Below are 21759 nucleotides of genomic sequence, written 5' to 3' on the forward strand. Positions count from 1 at the left end.
TGTTTATATTCTTTCATTCTTTCATTGACTGACTTAGTCCCACTAGGCTGTAGACTTTTTCAAGGGAGATGCAAGCTGGTATTTATACTGCTAGGAAAAATTTGGGCAGGGCATTGGGGAACTTCCTTTACTCTTTTTTGATAGATGCAGTAGGATCTTTTAATGCCATCTGAGCTGCCACCAACTCAGGCAGATAGGCCTTAGTTTAACTTCTCAAGTGAAGGCTGACATGCTCAGGAGTACAGTATCTTCCCTTGTGCTACACTGCAGTGTAAGGAATCCATCTACCTGGTGTGGGAAAACCCACAACCTTCTGCACCAAAGCTGAATGTGATATCTGTTGCATTGCTAACTGTTAGAAAAAACTGCTCCATTGGAATGCCTGTTCTGTGGAGGGGAAAAAGAAACACCAGGGGTCTGTCCGTCAATTCCTCAGATACTCAGGGTTGCAGAAATGTAGTCCTGGATGTTCATCATGTTTCACTGTTGCAGTCATTACAATTGTGTTATCCTGCTGGCAGGCTGCCAGCAGTTGGCCTGAATTCCAAAGCCTAGGTCTGGTGTCTGTTGCTGTCGCCTCCTCCCTGACGTCAGTGCGCCAGGGGTATAAAAGATGCAGCTGACGCCATTTTCTTGCCGCGCAGTGCCCGAAGCAAAAGCAGTTCGCAAGTGCCGGTTGGCCAACTCCTGAGATTTTCAAATTCGAATTTCAGATCTGAAGTCTTCATTAAAGCTAAGTACCCCGTTGGGGAAACTTTTTTCTTGCTCCAGACCGATGTCAGAAAAAGTTAATAATTGTATTTCTTGTGGGAAGCAAATACCTCATAAGGATTTTCATTCTTACTGTATTCCTTACCTAGACCCTGACCACAACGTTGCTAGTTGTCGATTTTGTGCTAGATTTAACCAACGCACTATTAAGCGTCGGTACAATTTTGCATTTCATTACTTTGGCAGAAGATTCAATTATATAAGGCCGTCGGAGCAGCCGACTACCGGAGTTATAAGAAACGCAAAGAAAAGGACAGGCATCCGAGGTCCAAAACTGACGATGAGGCCTCCACTAAGCCAGTCGCCAGTTCGCCGGTTCTCAGTGAGGCGCTTTTGCAGCCCCTAACGCCCGCCAGTTCGCCGGTTCTCAGTGAGGCGCTTTTGCAGCCCCTAACGCCCGCTACCTCAGAGCCACAGGCCACTTCCGACTCCCACGTGGAGCTGATTAGGCAGCTGGAAACTCAAGGTATTGGACACACTGAAACTATTTCCTCAGATGGGTCCGGAGCTGCTGAGCAGGCATGGCTTCTGAGGATGTTTTCAGGCCTACACAGTTATATGTGAAACCTACTTCAATTCCAAAGACTAAAGCAGCTCTAAAGACAAAGAAACAAGTGCAGCATTCTCCTGGACAGGCCTCCATGCCTAAAAAACAGATGCTTAAAATGGCCGAAGACCTAATTACTTTGATCAGCGGTTCCCATCCCCCTCCTGATAAGAGGCCTAGGCAAGAGATAGAATATGAATCTTCAGATATCAGGTTTCCATTTCCTCTGATTCCTCTTCTGAACAGGAATATTCTCTTCCTCCCTATGAGGATTCTGATGCTGAAGAATCTATACCTTCAGCCTCTCTTCCTGAGGATTATTCTTTTGGGGAGACACTGCATACTATGAGGGAGCATTTCCACTGGGAGAGCCAGGATTACTCAGAATCCAAGAAAAGGCTCAGAGATTTCCTTTTATTACCTCAGCACAGGCCCCTTGCTATCCCTCCTATTTTAGACATTGTAGATGATGTATTCTCAGAGTCCGGTCTGTCTCCAGACTCTTTACCTCCAGCTCCTGTTAAGCCAGACAGATACTACAGGGTTCCAGATTCACATACATTTATTTATAAAAACCCCTGCTGCTGACCCAGAAACTATCTCTCAGGGTCCCAAAGGGGTCAAGGCTTCCACTGCAAAAAACCCTATCCCCTCTGATAGGGATTCTAGGGCCCTGGACAGATCGGGGGAAAAAGATTTATACTTCTGCTAACTTGGCTGTAAGAGCTTTAAATTGCCAGTTTCATATACTTAAATATCAGCATACCTCTCAAGTGTACCTCATTACGAGGACCGTACCTCATTTGGGGTCTTAAAAAGTTCATGTTCCCCGAAGTTCCTCAAAGTTCCACATTAAAAGAGTCTGTCACGCATTCAGTTTTAGGAATTTTTTTTAAGTGAAATCCATAATAAATAGAAATTAATCATATTAATTCATTAAAGGATCTTCTTTATATGTAAAACCAGCATATTTTAACCATCCTATGACTTTCCTAGTTGAAGTTGTTAGTAAGCCATTAGTATGTGTTCCACATTTTGCCCATTTGTTCCACATTATGAAGGTGAGTGTTCCTCATTTTGGAGTTGGAAGATTGAGAGCTATGAATATCAGCAATATCTTATGTCACTGCTTAAACAGAAAATGTTGACAAATTCAGAATGTGCAGAAAACAAGGAAATGCAGGATTTATTGCATGCAGTTGAACAAGTGGGAAAGCATACTTTGCAATGTGGTTTTGATTCTCTAGAGGCCTTCTGCAGGGCCGCTGTTACAGGTTCTGTCATTAGGAGGCATGCTTGGTTAAAAGAACAGAATCTGCCTCATCATGTTAAAGCAAAATTATTAGATGCTCCATTACAGCATGATACTTTGTTTGGTGTTAAAGCAGAAGAGGTGTTGAAGAAAATGGGGATAAAGCTAAATCTATGCAAACAGTCAAGGATTTCTTGCAGGTATAGCCTCCAAGATTTAGCAGGAACTGGCCTACAAAGAATTGGTCCTTTCCAGTGTCAGACAGGCCACAAAGAGGCAGATACAGATGCCCCAGAGGCATATCACAACCCCAGGGCTCATACAGGCCTAAACAATGGGGTGCGTCTACCTCCAAAAGCCGAGGGGAAAAATCACTGTCATACAGGAAACAGTCTCAATGACTTTCCTCTGCCAGCACCAGGCACTTATCTTCTGGCAGCCCCTTTGGGGGGAAAACTAGCACTTTTTTCACAAAATTGGCACGTGATCACCCAGGACAAATTGGTCTTAAATATCGTATCACAAGGCTACAGGTTCCACTTTCACACCCTGCCAAGGCCAAACGGTATGCCAGACCTGCCACGCAACCAATGGGCAGAGGCACAAAAACAAGTTTTATCGCTCATGGGCATGAGCCATTCAGCTAGTAGCACAACAAGAGCAGGGACTAGGATTCTACTCAAGGCTATCCTTGGTGCCCCGAAAGGACAAAGCCTAGAGACCAATACTGGACCTGTCTATCTTAAACTCATTCCTGGATATTCCAAAATTCAAAATGTTAACTCTGCAGCAGCTTCTGCCCATGCTGGGCAAGAAGGCTTGGCTAGTGACTTTAGACCTAAAAGAGGCATACCTGCATGTACCAATCAGACAATCATGCAGAAGATACCTCAGATTTATAGCTGGCTCAATGCACTACCAGTTCTCTGCACTGCCCTTTGGCTTATCTACTGCACCCAGGGTCTTCACAAAATGTCTGGCACCAGTGATTGCATTTTGCAGACAAAGAGGAATACAAATATATCCTTACTTGGACAACTGCCTTATTCAAGCAGAGAACAAGGACATCCTACTACAGCATCTGGTGTTTGTAAAAAGATTACTACCAGGTCTAGGGTACACAGTAAACTAAAAGAAATCAAAACTTGTACCCTCTCAAGAGATAATATTCCTGGGTGCAGGCTTAAATACAACTGCCCAGATGGCTTATCTCACACCAGACAAACACAGACAACTGACTACTTATTTCAAGATATTGGCAACAAAGACCCAGTTATCTGCAAGAAAAATTTTGCAGGCTTTTGGTTTCATGACATCCTGCATTCTCCTAATTCCATATGCAAGTATGCATATGAGGAAACTTCAATGGTATCTAAAAAGTGTTTGGACTCAGCATTGCCACAGCCTGGAAACAATAATTACCCTTATTCCCTGCCTGCAACAGGAGTTTCGATGGTGGGCAACAGCCTGTCACCACAACACGGGACAGCCATTCACCTTACCCACAGCCAGGCAGACATTGACAACAGATGAATCAGGTTATGCCTGGGGGGCCCATATGGCAGGAAGATGTATTCAGGGCACATGGTCCGCAAGTCAAATGCATCTACATATCAATCAAAAACTGATGCTAGCTGTTCAGAATGCCCTGACAGCCTTCAAGGATCTACTTCATCCAGGACAACTACTGATAAGGACGGACAATACTATAGTCATGTGGTTCATAAACAAGCAGGGAGGCACACATTCCTACCCCCTCTGCAGACTAGCCATGAATTTGTGGGACACAGCATTAACTTACCAAGTACATCTGCAAGCTCAATTCCTGCCAGGAAGGACAAATACCCTGGCAGACGTACTAAGCAGAAACCTAATGGATCCCCACGAGTGGAAATTAGATCCACACGTCTTCAGCATGATAACAAGGAACTGGGGATGCCTGGACATAGACCTATTTGCCTCCCCTCACAACTACCAAATACAGAGATTCTGCACAAGGACTTACCACAAGCAAGCATGGAAAGTGGATGCTCTATCGTTCATCTGGAAAGACCTAACAGTATGTTTTTCCTCCTCTTCCTCTCCTCCCCAAGGTGGTACTCGAGGTCAGACAAGAGAGACCAAAAATGACACTGATTGCTCCAGACTGGCCCTGCCAGCACTGGTACCCAATCCTAAAGAGCTTGACTCAATTCCCAGCTTGGACTTTACCTCAACATTCCTCGCTTATTGACCCAACAAGACAGTCCGATACTGCACAGCCTACTCAGGACCTTAAACCTGGCAGCATGGCGGATAATGTAGCCAGTCAAGACACGCCTCTCTCTAAAGCAGTGACGGCTGTTATTTTGGAAGCCAGGAGGCCTAGCACCAGAAAATCTTATGCAGAAAAATGGAAGAGATTCTGAGCTTGAAACCAGGCACAAGATTTTAACACAATTGTTCCAAATATTCCTCAGATTTTGCAATACCTAACTGCGATACTTGATAAAGGCCTTTCCTTTTCATCAATTAAAATTCATGCCTCTGCCATTTCAGCTCATTACAGTACAGCGCCACCTATTTTTTCACATCCATTACTAAGGCAGTTCCTCAGAGGGGCCAAAAACATAAGACCTCCAAGGAGAGCACCAACTGAGCCAGCCTCTACAGCTGATATAAAATTCTTATCCTGGAAAACAGCTTTGCTCCTAGCAACAACCTCTGCTAGACGAGTCTCAGAGTTACAGGCACTCATGGCTCTGGAACCGTTTATCATTTTCCATCCTGACAGGGTTTCTCTGCTCACAAAACCCTACATTTATGCCTAAGGTAGTGTCCAGTGTGGCCCTTAACCAAGCAATCCATTTGCCTACCTTTTATCCAAACCCTCGGAATAAGGGTGAGAGAATTCTGCATTCTTTGGACATTCACAGGCAGCTACACTTCTACTTGGACAGAACCAAAGCTTTCAGAAAGACTGAACAACTTCTTGTGGCATATGCTGCAGGATAACAAGGAAAGCCCATCTCAAAGCAGACTATTTCAAAGTGGATAGGCCACTGCATTCGTTTCTGCTATTCACAACATGGCAAGTCAGTGCCTAAGGGCATTAGGCCACATTCAACCAGAGCAGCAACCACTTCAGCATCCTTCCTCAGAGGAGTACCAACCAAAGACATCTTAGAGGCTGCAACTTGGAGTTCAGTGCATACTTTTGCAAAGCACTATCACTTACCTCTCTACTCTAAATCCAGGGCAGGTTTTGCCACTGCAATTCTGCGGGGCCTGATAGCCTCTCCTAATCGTATTTAGCACCAGCCTCCCTACCTTAGCTTTGGGATTCAACCCAATTGCAATGACTGCAACAGTGAAACACGATGAACATGGTACAGATGTTCATCGTGTTACACTGCTGCAGTCATTACACTTGGGTTATCCTGCCGTCAGGCGGTTCCCCAGTCGGCTTGAGTTCCAAAGTCTTGGTCCGGCGTCGGTTGCCGTCACCTCCTCCCTGACATCAGTGCGATAGGCGTATATAAGATGCAACTGACGCCATTTTCTTCAGTCTTTCTTGCCGCGGTGCCTGAAGCAGAAGCAGTTTGCAAGTGCCGGTCGGCCGACTCCTGAGATTTTTATTTCCGAATCCAGAACCGAAGTCTTCTACAAAGCTAAGTACCCCGTTGGGGAAACTTTTTCTTGCCTCAGACCGATGTCAGTAAAAGTTAATAACTGTATTTCTCGTGGGAAGCAAATACCTCATAAGGATTTCCACTCCTATTATATTCCATGCCTAGGCCCAGACCACAACGTCACTGGTTGTCGGTTTTGTGCTAGGTTTAACAAGCGCACTATAACGTCCGTTTGATTTTGTGCGACATTATTTTGGCAGAAAATTCAATTACACTATGCCGTCAGAATGTCCGACGACTGGAATACATAAAAAGCGCAAAGATGAGGACAGGCATCCGAGGCCCAAAACTGACGACGAGGCCTCTTCTAGGCCAGTCGCCGGTTCTCCGGTTTTCAGCGAGGCACCTACACAGCCCCTGACGACCGCTTCCACAGAACCACAGTGGAGCTGGCTGGGCCTTCGGACGCTCTAGGTTTTCAGCCTACCAAAACTAACCCTTCAGAGGGAACCGAAGTAGCTGAGCAAACCCACAGCTTCAGAGGGTGTTTTCAGACCTACCCAGTTAACCATTAAACCCTCTGCTAAGTCTAAGGCCCCCTTAAAATCAAAGAAACAGATACAGCATTCTCCCGGACAGGCCTCCATGCCTAAGAAACAAATGCTCAAAATGGCCGAAGACCTAATCACCCTGATCAGGGGGTCCCATCCCCCTCCAGATAAAAGACCCAGACAGGATGCAGACTATAAATCTTCAGACCAGGTGTCCATTTCTTCAGATTCATCCTCAGACCTAGGATATTCTTTACCCCCTTATTGGTTTCTGATGCTGAGGAATCAATTCCATCAGCCTCCCTGCCTGAGGATTACTCCTTTGGGGAGACCTTACATACCATGAGGGAGCATTTCCATTGGGAAGGCCAGGATTACTCAGAATCCAAGAAAAGGCTCAGAGACTTCCTTTTACTGCCACAACACAGACCCCTTGCTATTCCGCCAGTGTTGGATATTGTGGTTGATGTGTACACTGAATCCAGCTTAAACCCTGACTCCTTACCTCCAGCCCCAGTTAAACCTGATAGATATTACAGAGTCCCTGACTCTCACAAATTTTTGTATAAAAGCCCTGTTGCTGATCCTGAAACTATTTCTCAGGGACCCAAAGGGATTAAGGCCTCTTCAGCAAAAAAACCCAGTTCCCTCAGACAGAGATTCCAGAGCATTAGACATATGGGAAAAGAAAGTATATACCTCTGCAACTTTAGCAATGAGAGCTTTAAATTGCCAGTTTCACATGCTAAAATATCAGCAATTTTTGATGTCTCAGTTGAAACAAAAAATGCTTCCAGATTCTGATCCTCCTAATTTTAAAGAAATGCAGGATTTATTGCATGCAGCTGAACAAGTGGGAAAACGCACTTTGCAATGTGGCTTTGATTCCTTAGAGGCCTCCTGTAGAGCAGCAGTTACAGGCTCTGTCATTAGAAGACATGTTTGGTTAAAAGAACATACGTTACCAGATCATGTTAAAGCAAAATTATTGGATGCACCTTTGCAGAGGGATGTGTTGTGTGGAGTTAAGGCAGAGGAAATATTAAAGAAGATGGAGGATAAGGCAAAATCTATGCAAAAGGTGAAGGATTTCTTACAGGTTCAGCCTCCTCATTTTAGCAGAAATTGGCCAAAAAGAATTGGTCCTTTCCAGTCACAGACAGACCTCAAAGGGGGATACAGACGTCCAAGTGGTAGTGGTCAAGCACAAGGTCATTACAGGCCTCGACAGTGGGGTACACCAGGCCAGAAAGAAGGGGAAGACAGGCCACAACCTTATAAAAAGCAGCCTCAATGAATTCCCACTACAGCTGCCAAACAGCTCTCTCTTGGCAGCCCCTTTAGGAGGAAAACTGGCACTTTTCTATCACGATTGGCATTGCATCACCAAAGACAAATGGGTTCTCAACATTGTATCTCAAGGTTACAGGTTCCACTTTCACACTCTGCCAAGGTTAAAAGGAATGCCAAATCTGCCACCAAATCAATGGGCAGAGGCTCAAAAACAAATTACATCACTCATGGACATGAGAGCTATTCAAAAGGTACCACCACAGGAGCAAGGACAAGGTTTTTACTCTACTCTTTCTGGTTCCCAGAAAGGACACAGCCTGGAGACCCATTCTGGATCTTTCTTCTCTAAACATTTACCTGGATGTTCCGAAATTCAAAATGTTGACACTACAGCAGCTTCTTCCCATGCTGGGTAAGAAAGCTTGGCTCGTGATGTTGGACCTCAAGGAGGCATACCTGCATGTCCCTATCAGACAAAACTGCAGAAGATACCTCAGATTTATAGCTGGTTCAATGCACTATCGATTCTCTGCACTGCCCTTTGGCTTATATACTGCACCCAGGGTCTTCACAAAGTGCCTGGCACCAGTAATTGCATTTTGCAGGCAAAAAGGAATTCAAATTTATCCATACGTGGACGACTGCCTGATTGAAGCAGAGAGCAAGGACATTCTTCTAAAGTATCAGGCGTTCGTAAAAAAGTTAAGTTGCCTGGGGTACACAGTAAACGAAAATAAATGAAAACTAGTGCCCTCACAACAGGTAATATTCCTGGGTGCCAGCTTGAACACAACGGCCCAGATGGCTTATCTCAAGCCAGACAAGCAAGGACAACTGACTCAATATTTTCAGTTAATGGCAACAAAAACCCAACTCCCTGCAAGAAAAATTCTGCAGGCCTTGGGCTACATGGCATCTTGCATACTGCTAATTCCATATGCCAGACTGCATATGAGGAAACTACAGTGGTACCTAAAGAGTGTATGGTCTCAACACTGTCAAAGTTTGGAAACTGTTATACCACTAATTCCTTGCCTTCAGCAAGAGTTTCGATGGTGGGCTCAAGCTTGTCACCTCAACAAGGGACAGCCTTTTACTCAACCCACAGCCAGGCAAACACTGACAACAGATGCATTGGATTATGCCTGGGGAGAACACATGGCAGGAAAATGTATTCAGGGCGAGTGGCCCACGGAGCAAAGGCATTTTCACATCAATCAAAAAGAGATGCTAGCTGTACAAAATGCACTTATAGCTTTCAAGGACTTGCTACATCCAGGACAACTACTACTAAAGACAGACAACACCACAGTTATGTGGTACATAAACAAGCAAGGGGGCACACACTCCTACCCCGTCTGCAGACAAGCCATGACTTTGTGGAACACAGCTCTAGACTACCAAGTTTATCTGCAAGCACAATTCCTGCCAGGAGAGAAAAACACACTGGCAGACGACCTAAGCAGAAACTTCATGGATCCCCATGAATGGGAATTGAATCCACAAGTATTCAGAATGGTAACAAAAATGGTGGAGCCCAGACATAGATCTGTTTGCATCCCCAATGAACTGCCAGCTACAGAAATTCTGCACAAGGAGTTACCATCCACAAGCATGGAAAGTGGATGCCCTCTCATTCAGCTGGAAAAAACCTGCAAGTATACGCTTTCCCTCCTTTACCTCTCCTTCCAAAGGTGCTCATAAAAGCCAGGCAAGAAGAGCCAAAAATTATCCTGATTGCACCAGACTGGCCACGCCAGCACTGCTACCCAATCTTAAAGAACTTAGCACAAGAACTACCCTGGATTTTTGCCTCAAATCCCACATTTGCTGACACAGCACAACAATCAGATACTTCACAGCCAGCTAAAGACCTTAAACCTAGCTGCATGGAAAATTCCTTAGTCAAACAAGCAATGCCTCTCTCCAAAGCTGTTATGGATGTCATTCTGAAGGCCAGAAGGCCTAGCACCAGGAAAGCCTACTCGGATAAATGGAAGAGATTCTGTGCCTCTTTGGCAAAATACTTCCACATATATTTAATTATATAATTAACAATGGAATTAATGATCCTCACTTTAATGCATCCAGAACAATACTTATACCCAAAGAAAATACTGACTTTCATAACCTGGATAATTATAGACCTAGCTCTCTTTTAAATATGGACATGAAAATTTTGACATCTATCTTGGCTAATAGATTGAAGAAGGTAATAGACTCCATAATATCGAATGCCAGACAAACTACTGACAATACTTTATCACTACATACATTAATTTCTTATGCCTGGCAAAAAAATATTAATGTTTACGCTCTCATTATTGATGCACAAAAAGCATTTGATTGAGTTATTGAAATTTTTGCTCTATGTTTTATCATACTTTAGTATACCTCCAGAATTTATTTTAACATTACAAATATATAATAACCCATATACAACTTTATATATCAATAAAAATGTTTCTAAAAGAATACAAATTAAGAACGGAACTCGTCAGGGCTGTCCTTTATATCCTATATTATTTAATCTATATTTAGAACCACTATTTTTACATATTAAGCAAAATGTATACCATAATGCCCCAATAATTTATGGCACTAAAATATCCATGACTGCCTTTGCTGATGACCTCAACATCTATTGTATGACTCCAATTTCAGATACTAAAAAAATACTAAAAGCAGTGGAAGACTTTGCTGAGGTATCCAACTACAAGATAAACCTTAAAAAAAAAAAAAACTTATTTCCTTTAAAAACACAGAAACCTTATTCTCTTTTACCACTGGTAGGGCAAGTTAAATCAGAGAACAAGATAAAGTACTTGGGTGTTCTTTTCTACAGATAACCGAGATTTCTATGTGAATAATGTCAAGTTTCTTTGGGATCATATATTGTCCGACTTAAGAAGATGGAATAATTTGAAATTACCAACAATGGCAAAAGTTTCAATAATTAAAATTAATGTGCTACCCAGAATTTTGTACATTTTTAGAGCCACTCAAGTCTTGATCCCCAGGAAATTTTTCAAACAAATTCACACGGAATCGGCTAAATTTATATAGAAACCTAAGAAGACTAGAATATCATATGATAAACTGATGACTCCGAAAAATAAAGGAGGCCTAGATCTACCTAATTTTGAAATTTACTACTTAATAATAAATTCTAATAGAATTTTAAGAATAGCTTACTATGAGATATCTAGTAATAAATGGTCACCCAAATGGGTAGTTATGAATCATAAACACGTTGTAAGTTTGAATATTAACCCGAAAGCTTTACCTTTTTTAAGCAAATATACTTTTAAATTATTTTCTTTAATGGAGCATATTAGAGTACATATAAGTCTAATACAAAATCTTTTCCAATCATTAAATCTCTTGCAACATATGATGATTTTTCAACCCTTTCATAAGAACCCGAATTTGAAAATCCATAATCAATTAATAGATCTTGACAAATATCCACTTATAATTAATCTAACTTTACTTGGGATGTATCCATGTCTTAATCATTCAGTTCATGATATGTTGCTGGGGATGAATCTTCCTAAATCTTACTTAATAATATTGAGACAGTTAAAGGATCTCTCTATAAATTACTTCAAAGACTTTAAAATTGACGAGGAAACATTAACTAATTGTTCAAATTTATGGTTAACTCTTAGACAAGATACCAAATTTATTACCTCTACAAGTGAACTGATAAAAGGGTTGAAATACCAAAATCAAATACTCTTGTCAAAATATTGGAAAGATAAAATACCATTGATAGAAGAAAATAAAATATTAAAGGCAATTAACTTAATAAAATCAGTTTCTCTCCAAAAATTAATATTTACACAATTGATGATATTTAACAATGCCTACTATACACGCCTTAGCTTCCATAAATTTAACTCGAAAAACTCACCCAAATGTCCAAGATCAAATGGCGGACCTCTTGCACATGTTCTGGAGCTGTAAATGTATATACAAACTTTGGAATTCCTTAAAAATCCAACTACAAAAGATGGTGTATCAGCATTCTGCACTTTCTTGGGAATTCATGATTCTACATATCCCTCCTGATAATTTGGATAGAACCCAAATGATTATACTTATAAATATTTTCTTATTAATGAAACTTTATATAGCTACAAATTGGTTGACTCCATTTCAAACTTCATGGGAAAACTTTAAAGGTTTAGCCATGAAACATATTCTAGCACACAAACTTTTAATAAAGGATAATAAAAGGAATATTAATAACCCGAAGGTGTGGGAACAAGTTTTCAACATTATATTAGTTTAATGTACCGAATTTAGCTCAACCCCAGGACATGCATACTTAATTTGAAAGTTGGTAAGAACAATCCATTCTAATGATAGTAGATCTTTTGACTCTTGTTATTACATGTTCCTTTCTTTTCTTCATTGATTTTGTTTAACGGATGGAAGCATTCATGTAAATAGTGTACATAGTTTGTAGTATGGGTGTTAGTAGCTTAATTTGGGTATTATTTGTATTTTTTTTTTTTTTTTTTTTTTTTTTTTTTTTTTATTGTATGAAAAATTGGTAAAATAATAAAGATTTATTATTGAAAAAAAAAAAAGGAAGAGATTCTGTGCCTGGAACCAGGCGCACAGCCTTGACCCTCTTGTCCCAAACTTTCCTCAGATACTTCAGTGTTTAACTGAGATGCTTGACAAGGGCCTCCTTCTCATCCATCAAGATCCACGCCTCAGCCATTTCTGCTCATTACAACATAGATCCACCAATTTGTTCTCATCCTTTGCTCAAACAGTACCTCAGAGGGGCTAAAAACATAAGGCCGCCCCATAGAGCACCTACCCCAACTTAGGACCTCAACTTTGTTTTGGAAAAATTAACTTTACCTCCCTTTGAGCCAGCTAACACAGCAGAATTAAAATACATCTCTTGGAAAACTGCTCTGCTACTGGCAATAACATCAGCACGAAGAGTTTCAGAATTACAGGCACTAATGACAGTGGAACCTTTCCTCATTTTCCACCAGGACAGGGTGTCTTTAAAACAAACCCTATGTTTATGCCAAAGGTGGTATCAAGTGTGGCTCTAAACCAAACTATTCACTTGCCAACTTTTTATCCAAAACCACAGAACAAATGGGAGAGACTACTGCATTCATTGGATATTCACAGGCAGTTACGCTTCTACTTGGACAAAACAAAAGCTTTCAGAAAATCTGAGCAATTATTGGTAGCATATGCTGCAGGAGCACAGGGGAAAAGCCATTTCAAAATAGACCATCTGAAAATGGATAGGACATTGTATACGTTTCTGCTATACTCACCATGGGAAACCTGTACCTAGCAGCATTAGATCTCAACTCCACCATTGCAACAGCTGCTTCAACTGCCTACCTCAGAGGTGTACCTACCAAGGAGATTTTGGAAGCAGCAACATGGAGTTCTGTGCATACCTTCACCGAGCATTACCATTTGCCTTTATACTCCAAATCCAGAGCTGGCTTCGCCACTGCTGTGTTGCAGGGCCTTATAGCCACCCCTAATGCCTTATAGAACCAGCCTCCCTACCTCAGCTTTGGGATTCCACCCAAGTGTAATGACTGCAGCAGTGTAACACGATGAACATAGTACAGTTTTGTACCTACCATAAATGTAGATGTTAGAGTGTAAACACTGCTGCAGTCCAGGTTATCCTCCCACCACCCCCCTTTTCCTTGCTGGGACTTATCTGTACTTCTCTATTCTGTACAACCTATGTGGTGTACTTGCTTGTAGACGAAGAAAAAGTTGTTGTTTGTGCATGCATGTTTATTGGCATAATTTAGCCTACCATTTTAGGGGCACCTGACATCTGGGGCAAGAAAAACTGAAGAAAATGGCGTCGGCTGCATCTTTTATACCCCTGGCGCACTGACATCAGGGAAGAGGCGACAGCAACCGACGTCGGACCTAGACTTTGGAATTCAGGCCGACTGCGGGTAGCCTGCCAGCAGGATAACCCAATTGTAATGACTGCAACAGTGAATACACTGGAACATCTACATTTATGGTAGGTACACAACTGTACTTTCCTTTACTTAAGCTCCCTATCAACAGTTGAGCTTTGAAGGAGACTATCGGGTGTAATGTTGCAAGCTATTTCACATCTCTGCAGTTAATCATTCACTCATGGTGGATTGCCCTATAGTGGCAACATCTTTCGAGGGATTGTAAAGTAATAACTGCAGGGGCTGATTCTGTCCTGCAGGCCATCAGTTTGAGACTCCGGTCCAAGAATAATTTCTCATAAGCTCATGCTTTCTATGGAGTATAACCACATGAAGTGACTGCATGTTGAAAGTTTTGTTATGGTTTACTTTCCCATTTTAGTGTAAAACCTTCACTTATATGCTCCAGTTGTGATGTAGTAATGCAACTAAACTCATCCGTCTGTGACTATCCCTTGAGGGGGGGAACAAAAAGGACTTGATCTTGTTTGATCTTAGCTGGTTAACTAAGAATAAAGTAAACCCATGCGTTAGCTTTTGTGTTATGATGCATGATTTTTGTCAGGTAACATTCTGTGCATTGTTTTGAGTGGCATTGGTTTGTGACTGGTACACTACTGTGGAAGGGCAATGAAAGGATTTCTGTGAGAGTCATTGATGAAACTTTTCCTTGTTTGCAGCACAAACTGTTGGAAGTACACTATTTTGCTTTTCTGTATAACTGATTATTTTGTATTATTATTAGTAAACTAGATTAGTAAATTCTGCATTGTTTATTATGAGTATTTTTATTTAGTTATGTTTTGTGTATTGATTACAATTTTTTTCATTTATCTGTCTTGGAGCTTATGTCTCCAGGCCTCTACTGAAAATGGACATATATCCAGTTAGACTAGCCCGGTCAATAAATGTAAAATAAAAATAAATAAATAATAAATAAACAGAAGTAAATTTAATTGTCCTTCCATCTTTTTCCCCCACAGTACAAGACTAGCTGTGCTAAGTAACAGCTTAACCCATTGGAAGAAGGCAGCAACACTGCCATCATTAACAACACAACCACATCAAGTGCTCGCTAGTGCTGCAGTGCCAATTGCAGACATAGAACAGGTGAGTAATTTTAATGTGATTCATATAAACACAGATGATTTCATTGTTATCAAAAAAAAATAATTGAAAACTGCCTCTCCAAAAGATGTAGAAGACCATTATTGTTGCAGCCCCCTCCAGTACAAGTCTTTTGAGTGTGTACCTTTAACCCCTAGTGGGTGCGGCCTAAGCCTTTAAAATGAAGTTATCACCTTACAATTCTAATAAATACTCATTGACAGAGGTCAAATATCAGTACAATTGTGTTTGCCATTGCTTCAAGATAAAATATTCTGATACCTTGTATGTAGCATGATTTTGGAATTATTAATGCAAGTATGAACAAGTAATATTCGACACCTAGAGGGAGCAGTAGGGGGTAACTGCAGATGCACCTGGAGGCATCACTCGGATGTACAAGTACAGGAATGCAGCAACATTGAAGAAAAGGTCCAGTTTTAATCTGTACCTGATTCATTGAAAATGGAATTCAGCAAATCGTTATGCTTCTTAATGAGGTATGTAACCAGGGCCCTATTTTTGGCAGTGCGTCATTTACTGTGAAGTGCTGCATTGAGGCCTGAACTTCAGTGGCAGCTTACTGCAGAGTTACTCCAGCTTGAATGAACTGATGTCTGGTATACCTCTCTACTGTACAGATTTTAGCAGAATGTGCAGATTTTTGTGACCTATTTTGGTCTGTTTTTCATAAAATTTTGGTTTTGGCAAATCATTAAAGACTGAAGCTAAAATAATGACAGACATTTGAGTTTCAGACCTCATACCTTTCGGAAAATTATTGCTAATGTAAAACCTGTTATTGCTCTTGCAAACTTAGTTGATAGAATATTTAAAAATTGTCCCTATTTTTGGTCCTTTGTCCCACTTTTGTGTATGGCTTTGTCCAGATTTCTTGCTCTGAGGTTGACAGGTATGATGTCTGGCCATTCTGACATGAGGTCATTGTGGTCTGAAGACAGATGTTCTTTGTGTATCACTGTTGCAGTCATCAGACTTGGGTTATCTGCCTGCAGGTAGCCCTCAGTTGGCCCGAATACCAGAGTCTTGGTCGCCTCTTCCATGATGTCAGGGGTATAAAACAGGCAGCCGACGCCATTACATCAGTCATGTTCTTCATTCCACATTGCTGCAGTCCTAACTATTGGGGTAGTCCGCTGTCCAGTCGGCCCGAATACCAAAGTATATCAGTCTTTTTGCCACATGGTCCGATGCAGAAGCAATTTTGCGAGTGCAGGTTGGCGTTCTGAAAGTTTCTGAAGTCAGAGTTTCAGACCGAATCAAAGTTGGCTAAGTACCCGTTGGGAATATTTTGGTTTTCTTGCCTCAGTATTTAACGGATGTCAGAAAAAGTGAATAACTGTATTTCTTGTGGGAAACAGATACCTCATAGGGATTACCATACTTTGTGTATACCTTGTTTAGGGCCTGAGCACGGCGTTGTTGGATGCCGCTCTTGTGCAAGATTTAACAAACGCACTATTAAGAGAAGGTTAGACTGTGCCAGGTTAGTGTTTGGGAAGCGTTGTAATTATAGAATGCCGTCGGATGTTCCGGCGCCCGCCCGCAAAAAGCGCAAGGATAAAGCAGCAAAGCCTAGAGTGGAAGAACCGACAGTCCCTGGCCCGGTTCTTTAGAAACAGTGGAGCGGAGGTTCTGCCAGGTGTTTCTTTGGAGTCTCAGGGAGAGACTTTATTGTTACAGGATGTATCCTCTCAGGAAGTAGGCCAGGCTGAGGGGCTTCTCAGGTGGCTGTTCTTCCCTCTCTTCCTAAGGTGGTTAGAGCCTCCCCTCTGTTTCCAAGGCTTCTTTGAGAGGCAGGCCTAGTGTAGCTTCAGTGGGGTTTCTCCTAGTGCTTCAGGGTCTTTGCCTAAGAAACATATGCTTAAAATGGCAGAGGATTTGATTACTATGATTAGAGGTTCTATGCCCCCTCCTGATAAGAGGCCTAGGGTGGAACCTGAGTTTGAGAGTTTTGAGCACTGTTCGAGGCTTCTGAGTCTTCTGAAGACTTGCAGGAGTATCCTCCTTATTCTGATTCTGATGTGGATGATTCTACTCCTTCAGCTTCTCCTCCTGAGGATTTTTCATTTTCAGAGACTCTGCATTCCATGAGGGAGCATTTTACATGGGAAGGCCAAGATTTCTCTGATTCCAGGAAGAGGCTTAGGGAATTCTTGTTTTTACCCCAGCATAGGCCTTTAGCTATACCTCCGGTTCTGAATGTGGTGGAAGATGTTTTTGCAGAGGCTTCCCTGAATCCTGATTCTTTGCCTCCTGCACCAGTTAAACCGGATAGGTACTATAGGGTGCCTGAAGCTCATAAGTATCTTTTAAGAGTCCTAGGGCAGACCCGAAACTGTCTCTCAGGGGCCTAAAGGTGTGAAGGCTTCTGTGGTTAAAAATCCTGTTCCTCCTGATAAAGAGGCAAGGGCTTTGGATAGATGGGGAAAGAAAGTGTATACTTCTTCCACTTTAGCCATGAGGGCATTGAATTGTCAGTTTCACATGTTAAAATATCAGAATTACCTCCTTTCACAATTGAAATCTAAGGTGGATGCTCTGGCAGAAGGTATTGTGTGTAAAGAGTTGCAGGATTTAGTTCATGTGTCTGAACAGGTGGGTAAACATTCCTTGCAGTGTGGTTTTGATGCTGTGCAGGCCTCCTCGAGGGTGGCTGCCACTGGTTCTTTCTCGCCTGGTTGAGAGATCAGAATTTAGCTGAGCATGTTAAGACGAGGATTTTGGATGCTCCTTTACAGTCTGATGTGTTGTTTGGCCTGTTGAAGCAGTTTTAAAGAAAATGGAGGACAAGGCTAAGTCTATGCAAACTGTTAAAGATTTTTGCAGGTGCAGCCTCCAAGTTTAGTAGAAATTGGCCTACTAAGGGGTGGACTTATCCTGCTTATGATTCCCAGTCTAGGGGTAGGTCTAGGCGTGGTAGCAGAGCTCAAGGTTCTTTTAGGCCTAGGACAGGGAGTTCACCTGCTCAGACTTCTGGTGAGGGCAGGGGTCAGTCCTTCGTAAGCAGACCCAATGACCTGCCTTTTCAGCTGCCAGTACATTCTCGCCTGGCAGCACCTCTGGGAGGAAGGCTGTCTCTTTTCAAAGAAAATGGGATTTAATTACCCAAGACAGATGGGTTCTGGATATCATTCACCACGGTTACAGGTTTTATTTCCATACCTTGCCTCCTTTCAAGGCATGCCAAACATTCCTCCTCTACAAAGAACAGAGGCTCACAACTCTGCTGCTCCAAATAGGAGCCATTCAGTCAGTTCCTGTGCCAGAAAGGGGCCTAGGATTTTATTCTCGCCTGTTCCTAGTACCAAAAAGGGAACACGTGGAGACCAATTCTGGATTTATCTATCCTCAACACTTATCTGGACATTCCCAAGTTCAAAATGTTGACGTTACAACAGCTTTTACCTCTGCTGGCACTGGATGGTAACTTTAGATCTCAAGGAAGCTTACCTCATGTGCCTATAAGTTGCAGGAAAAATTCTCATTATCAGTTCTCTGCATTGCCCTTTGGCTTATCCACTAGAGTATTCACAAAGGTTCTGGCTCCAGTGATAGCTTACTTCAGGCTAAAGGAATTCAAATCTATCCTTACTTGGACGACTGCCTGATTCTGGCTCAAGAAAAGGAAGACCTTCTACTGCATTTGGAATATGTTACAGCAGTGCTAAGATACCTAGGGTATTCTGTAAATAAAGTCCAGTCTAGTACCCTCTCAAGACATGTGCTTTCTGGGTGTGAGACTGAATACAGCAGCCCAGATGGCCTTTTAACCCCGGACAAACAAAAGAATCTATCCAGTTACTTCCATCAACTATCTCTTCAGTCCGGGCTGACTGCAAGGACAGTCCTTCAAGCCTTAGGGTTCATGGCATCTTGTATTCTGGTGCTTCCCAATGCCAAACTGCATATGAGGAAGCTACAATGGTATCTAAAAATCTATGGACACAGCACTGCCAGGATTTGGACACTGTCATTCAAATAATACCTTGCATTCAAAGAATTTTGTGGTGGGCTCAGGAATGTCACCTAAACAAGGGACTCTCTGTGACCCGGCCAGAGTCAGATTCTAACGACAGATGCCTCAGACATTGCTTAGGGAGCTCATCTAGATGGAAAATGGATACAAGACAAGTGGCCTGCCAGACTACAGCATCTACATATCAACATGAAAGAGATGTGCAGTGTCAGTTTGCATTAATGGCTTTCAAGAAGTTACTTCTTCCAGGGCAGGTGTTGATTCTAACAGACAACACAACTGTCATGTGGTACATCAACAAACAAGGGAACACATTCTTACCCATTGTGCAGGCAAGCAATGATTTTATGGGAGACTGCGCTCAGCTTGCAACTAACTCTTCAGGCAAGGTTTCTGCAGGGAGCACAGAACTCCTTAGCAGATGTGTTAAGCAGGCAAATCATGGATCCCCACAGTGGAAACTGGATCTTCATGTATTTCAAAATTGACAGTGTCATGGGAACTCCAGACATAGATCTGTTCGCTTCTCCACTAAACCACCAGCTGCCAAAGTTTTGCACGAAGGGATTTCATCACACAGCTTGGAAAGTGGATGCTCTTTCTTTCAGTTGGAAAAATCTTCATGTGTATGCTTTTCCACCTCTTCCTCTTCTCCCAAAGGTGCTTCTAAAGGTCAGACAAGACAAGCCAAGGATGATTTTAATAGCTCCAGATTGGCCTGCAGCACTGGCTGGTATTTACTGAGAGTCTGGTAAGGAAGCCTCCATGGCCTTTACCCTTGATTCCACATCTGTTGTCTCAGAAGGTCGTCTGCTCAATGTCAAGCTTCACTCACTTCATCTAACAGCCTGGCATATTGTGTTTTGAAAGACAGCAGGTCTCAGCTTCCTCAACAAGTTTTAAATGTGGTTATGGAAGCCAGAAGACCTGAAAAATGGAATTTTTATTTTGGACTGCAGCAAAGAATTTGGAGATTTCGAGCCTAATTTGAGTGTGGCTCTTCAATATCTTACTGAGTTATTGGACAAAGGTTTGTCTTTCTCTTCCATTAAGATTCATGCTGCAGCAATTTCAGCTCACTATGATTAGACCCACCATTGTTTTCACATCCTTTGTTCAAACAATTTCTTAGAGGGCAAAGAATATAAGACCCACTCCTACTCCTGCTTCAATTTTGTGTTGGAGAAACTTACTCTACAACCTTTGAGCCGGCTACTGCTGAACTGAAATACTTGTCATGGAAGACTGCTTTTTGTTGGCCATTACTTCTGCAAGAAGGGTTTCTGAGTTACAGGCCCTTATGGCGGTTGAGCCTTTTGATTTTCATAAGGATAGGGTATCATTGCATTACTAATCCTTCCTTTATGCCTAAGGGGTGGTTGTGGTGTGGCTTTAAACCAAACTATTCATTTGCCTACTTTATATGCAGATCCAAAATAAAGGGGAAAAGATTTTGCACACTTTAGATGTACACAGGCAATGCGTTATTATTTAAGCAGGACTAAGGATTTTCGCAGTCTCAGCAGTTGTTTGTTTCTTTTGCTTTTGAGTGCAAGCCTGTGTCAAAACAAACTATTTCTAGGTGGATTGGGTTCTGCATTGCATTTTGTTGTTCCCATCATGGCAAGGAGATTCCAGCTGGGATTAGGCCTCATTCCACTAGGGCTACTGCCACTTCAACAGCATTTCTAAGGGGGCGACTAAGGATATTTTGGAGGCAGCTACTTGGAGTTCAGTGCATACTTTCTCTAAGCATTACCACCTTCCTCTCTACTCTAAGTCTAGGGCTGGTTTTTGCCACAGCTATTTTGCAGGCATTGTATCAGCTCCTGCTTCCTTATGATTTGCCAGCCTCCCTTACCTCTTTGGGGGGATTCCCAATACTAGGGACTGCAGCAATGTGGAATGAGAGAAATAGTACAGTTTTGTACCTACCATAAATGTAGATGTTCGAGGATCCACATTGCTGCTCCTTCCCCTCTGTCTTAGGTGAGATTATATTCTGGTACCTTTGTATATGTTTATATATTTTTGGTGCAGGGACTACCCCAATAGTTAGGACTGCAGCAATGTGGATCCTCGAACATCTACATTTATGGTAGGTACAAAACTGTACTTTTCTTGCCGAGAAGGAGCCCGAAGCAGAAGCAGTTTGCAAGTGCCGGTCGGCCGCAACCTGAAATTTTCATTTTTCGAGTTTCAAACCTGAAGTCTAAAGCTAAGTACCCCGTTGGGGATCTTTTTTTCTTGCTCTAACCGATGTCAGAAAAAGTTAATTGTCTTGCCTGTGGAAGGCAAATACCTCACAGAGATTTTCATTCTTACTACATCACCTGTTTAGGCCCAGGCCACGACGTCCCTCGCTGTCGGTTTTGTGCCTTGTTTAATGCCCGAACCATTCATCATCGGGGCTGTCTTTGTCGCTAAATTCTTTTGCTTTCATTCTCCATATTCCAAAATGGCTTCGATAAGCTATCAGACTACAATGTTCTGAAAAAATGTAAAGATAGACAGGGACAGACCGCATAGGTTCAAAACTGCCGACGATGCTTCCATTAAGCTAGTCGCCAGTCTGCCGGTACTCTGTGAGGTGCCTTTGCAGCCCCTGATGCCTGCTTCTGCAGATTCGCAGGCCTCTGCTGAGAC

At 42.3% G+C, this 21759-nt stretch overlaps 1 protein-coding gene across 1 annotated transcript in view; it reads left to right on the forward strand.

Moving 5' to 3' along the window:
• Positions 1-21759, forward strand: part of LAMTOR1 (late endosomal/lysosomal adaptor, MAPK and MTOR activator 1) — a gene marked incomplete in the record, with an annotated part of 457624 nt that overhangs the window by 240347 nt on the left and 195518 nt on the right. The window contains 1 exon segment of the mRNA XM_044073018.1: positions 14990-15116. Within this exon segment, the coding sequence (XP_043928953.1) occupies positions 14990-15116 (127 nt within the window).

This window comes from Protopterus annectens, chromosome 5.part1 (genome assembly GCF_019279795.1).
Source record: "Protopterus annectens isolate FY-2018-M chromosome 5.part1, PAN1.0, whole genome shotgun sequence".
Classification (NCBI taxonomy): Eukaryota; Metazoa; Chordata; order Ceratodontiformes; family Protopteridae; genus Protopterus; species Protopterus annectens.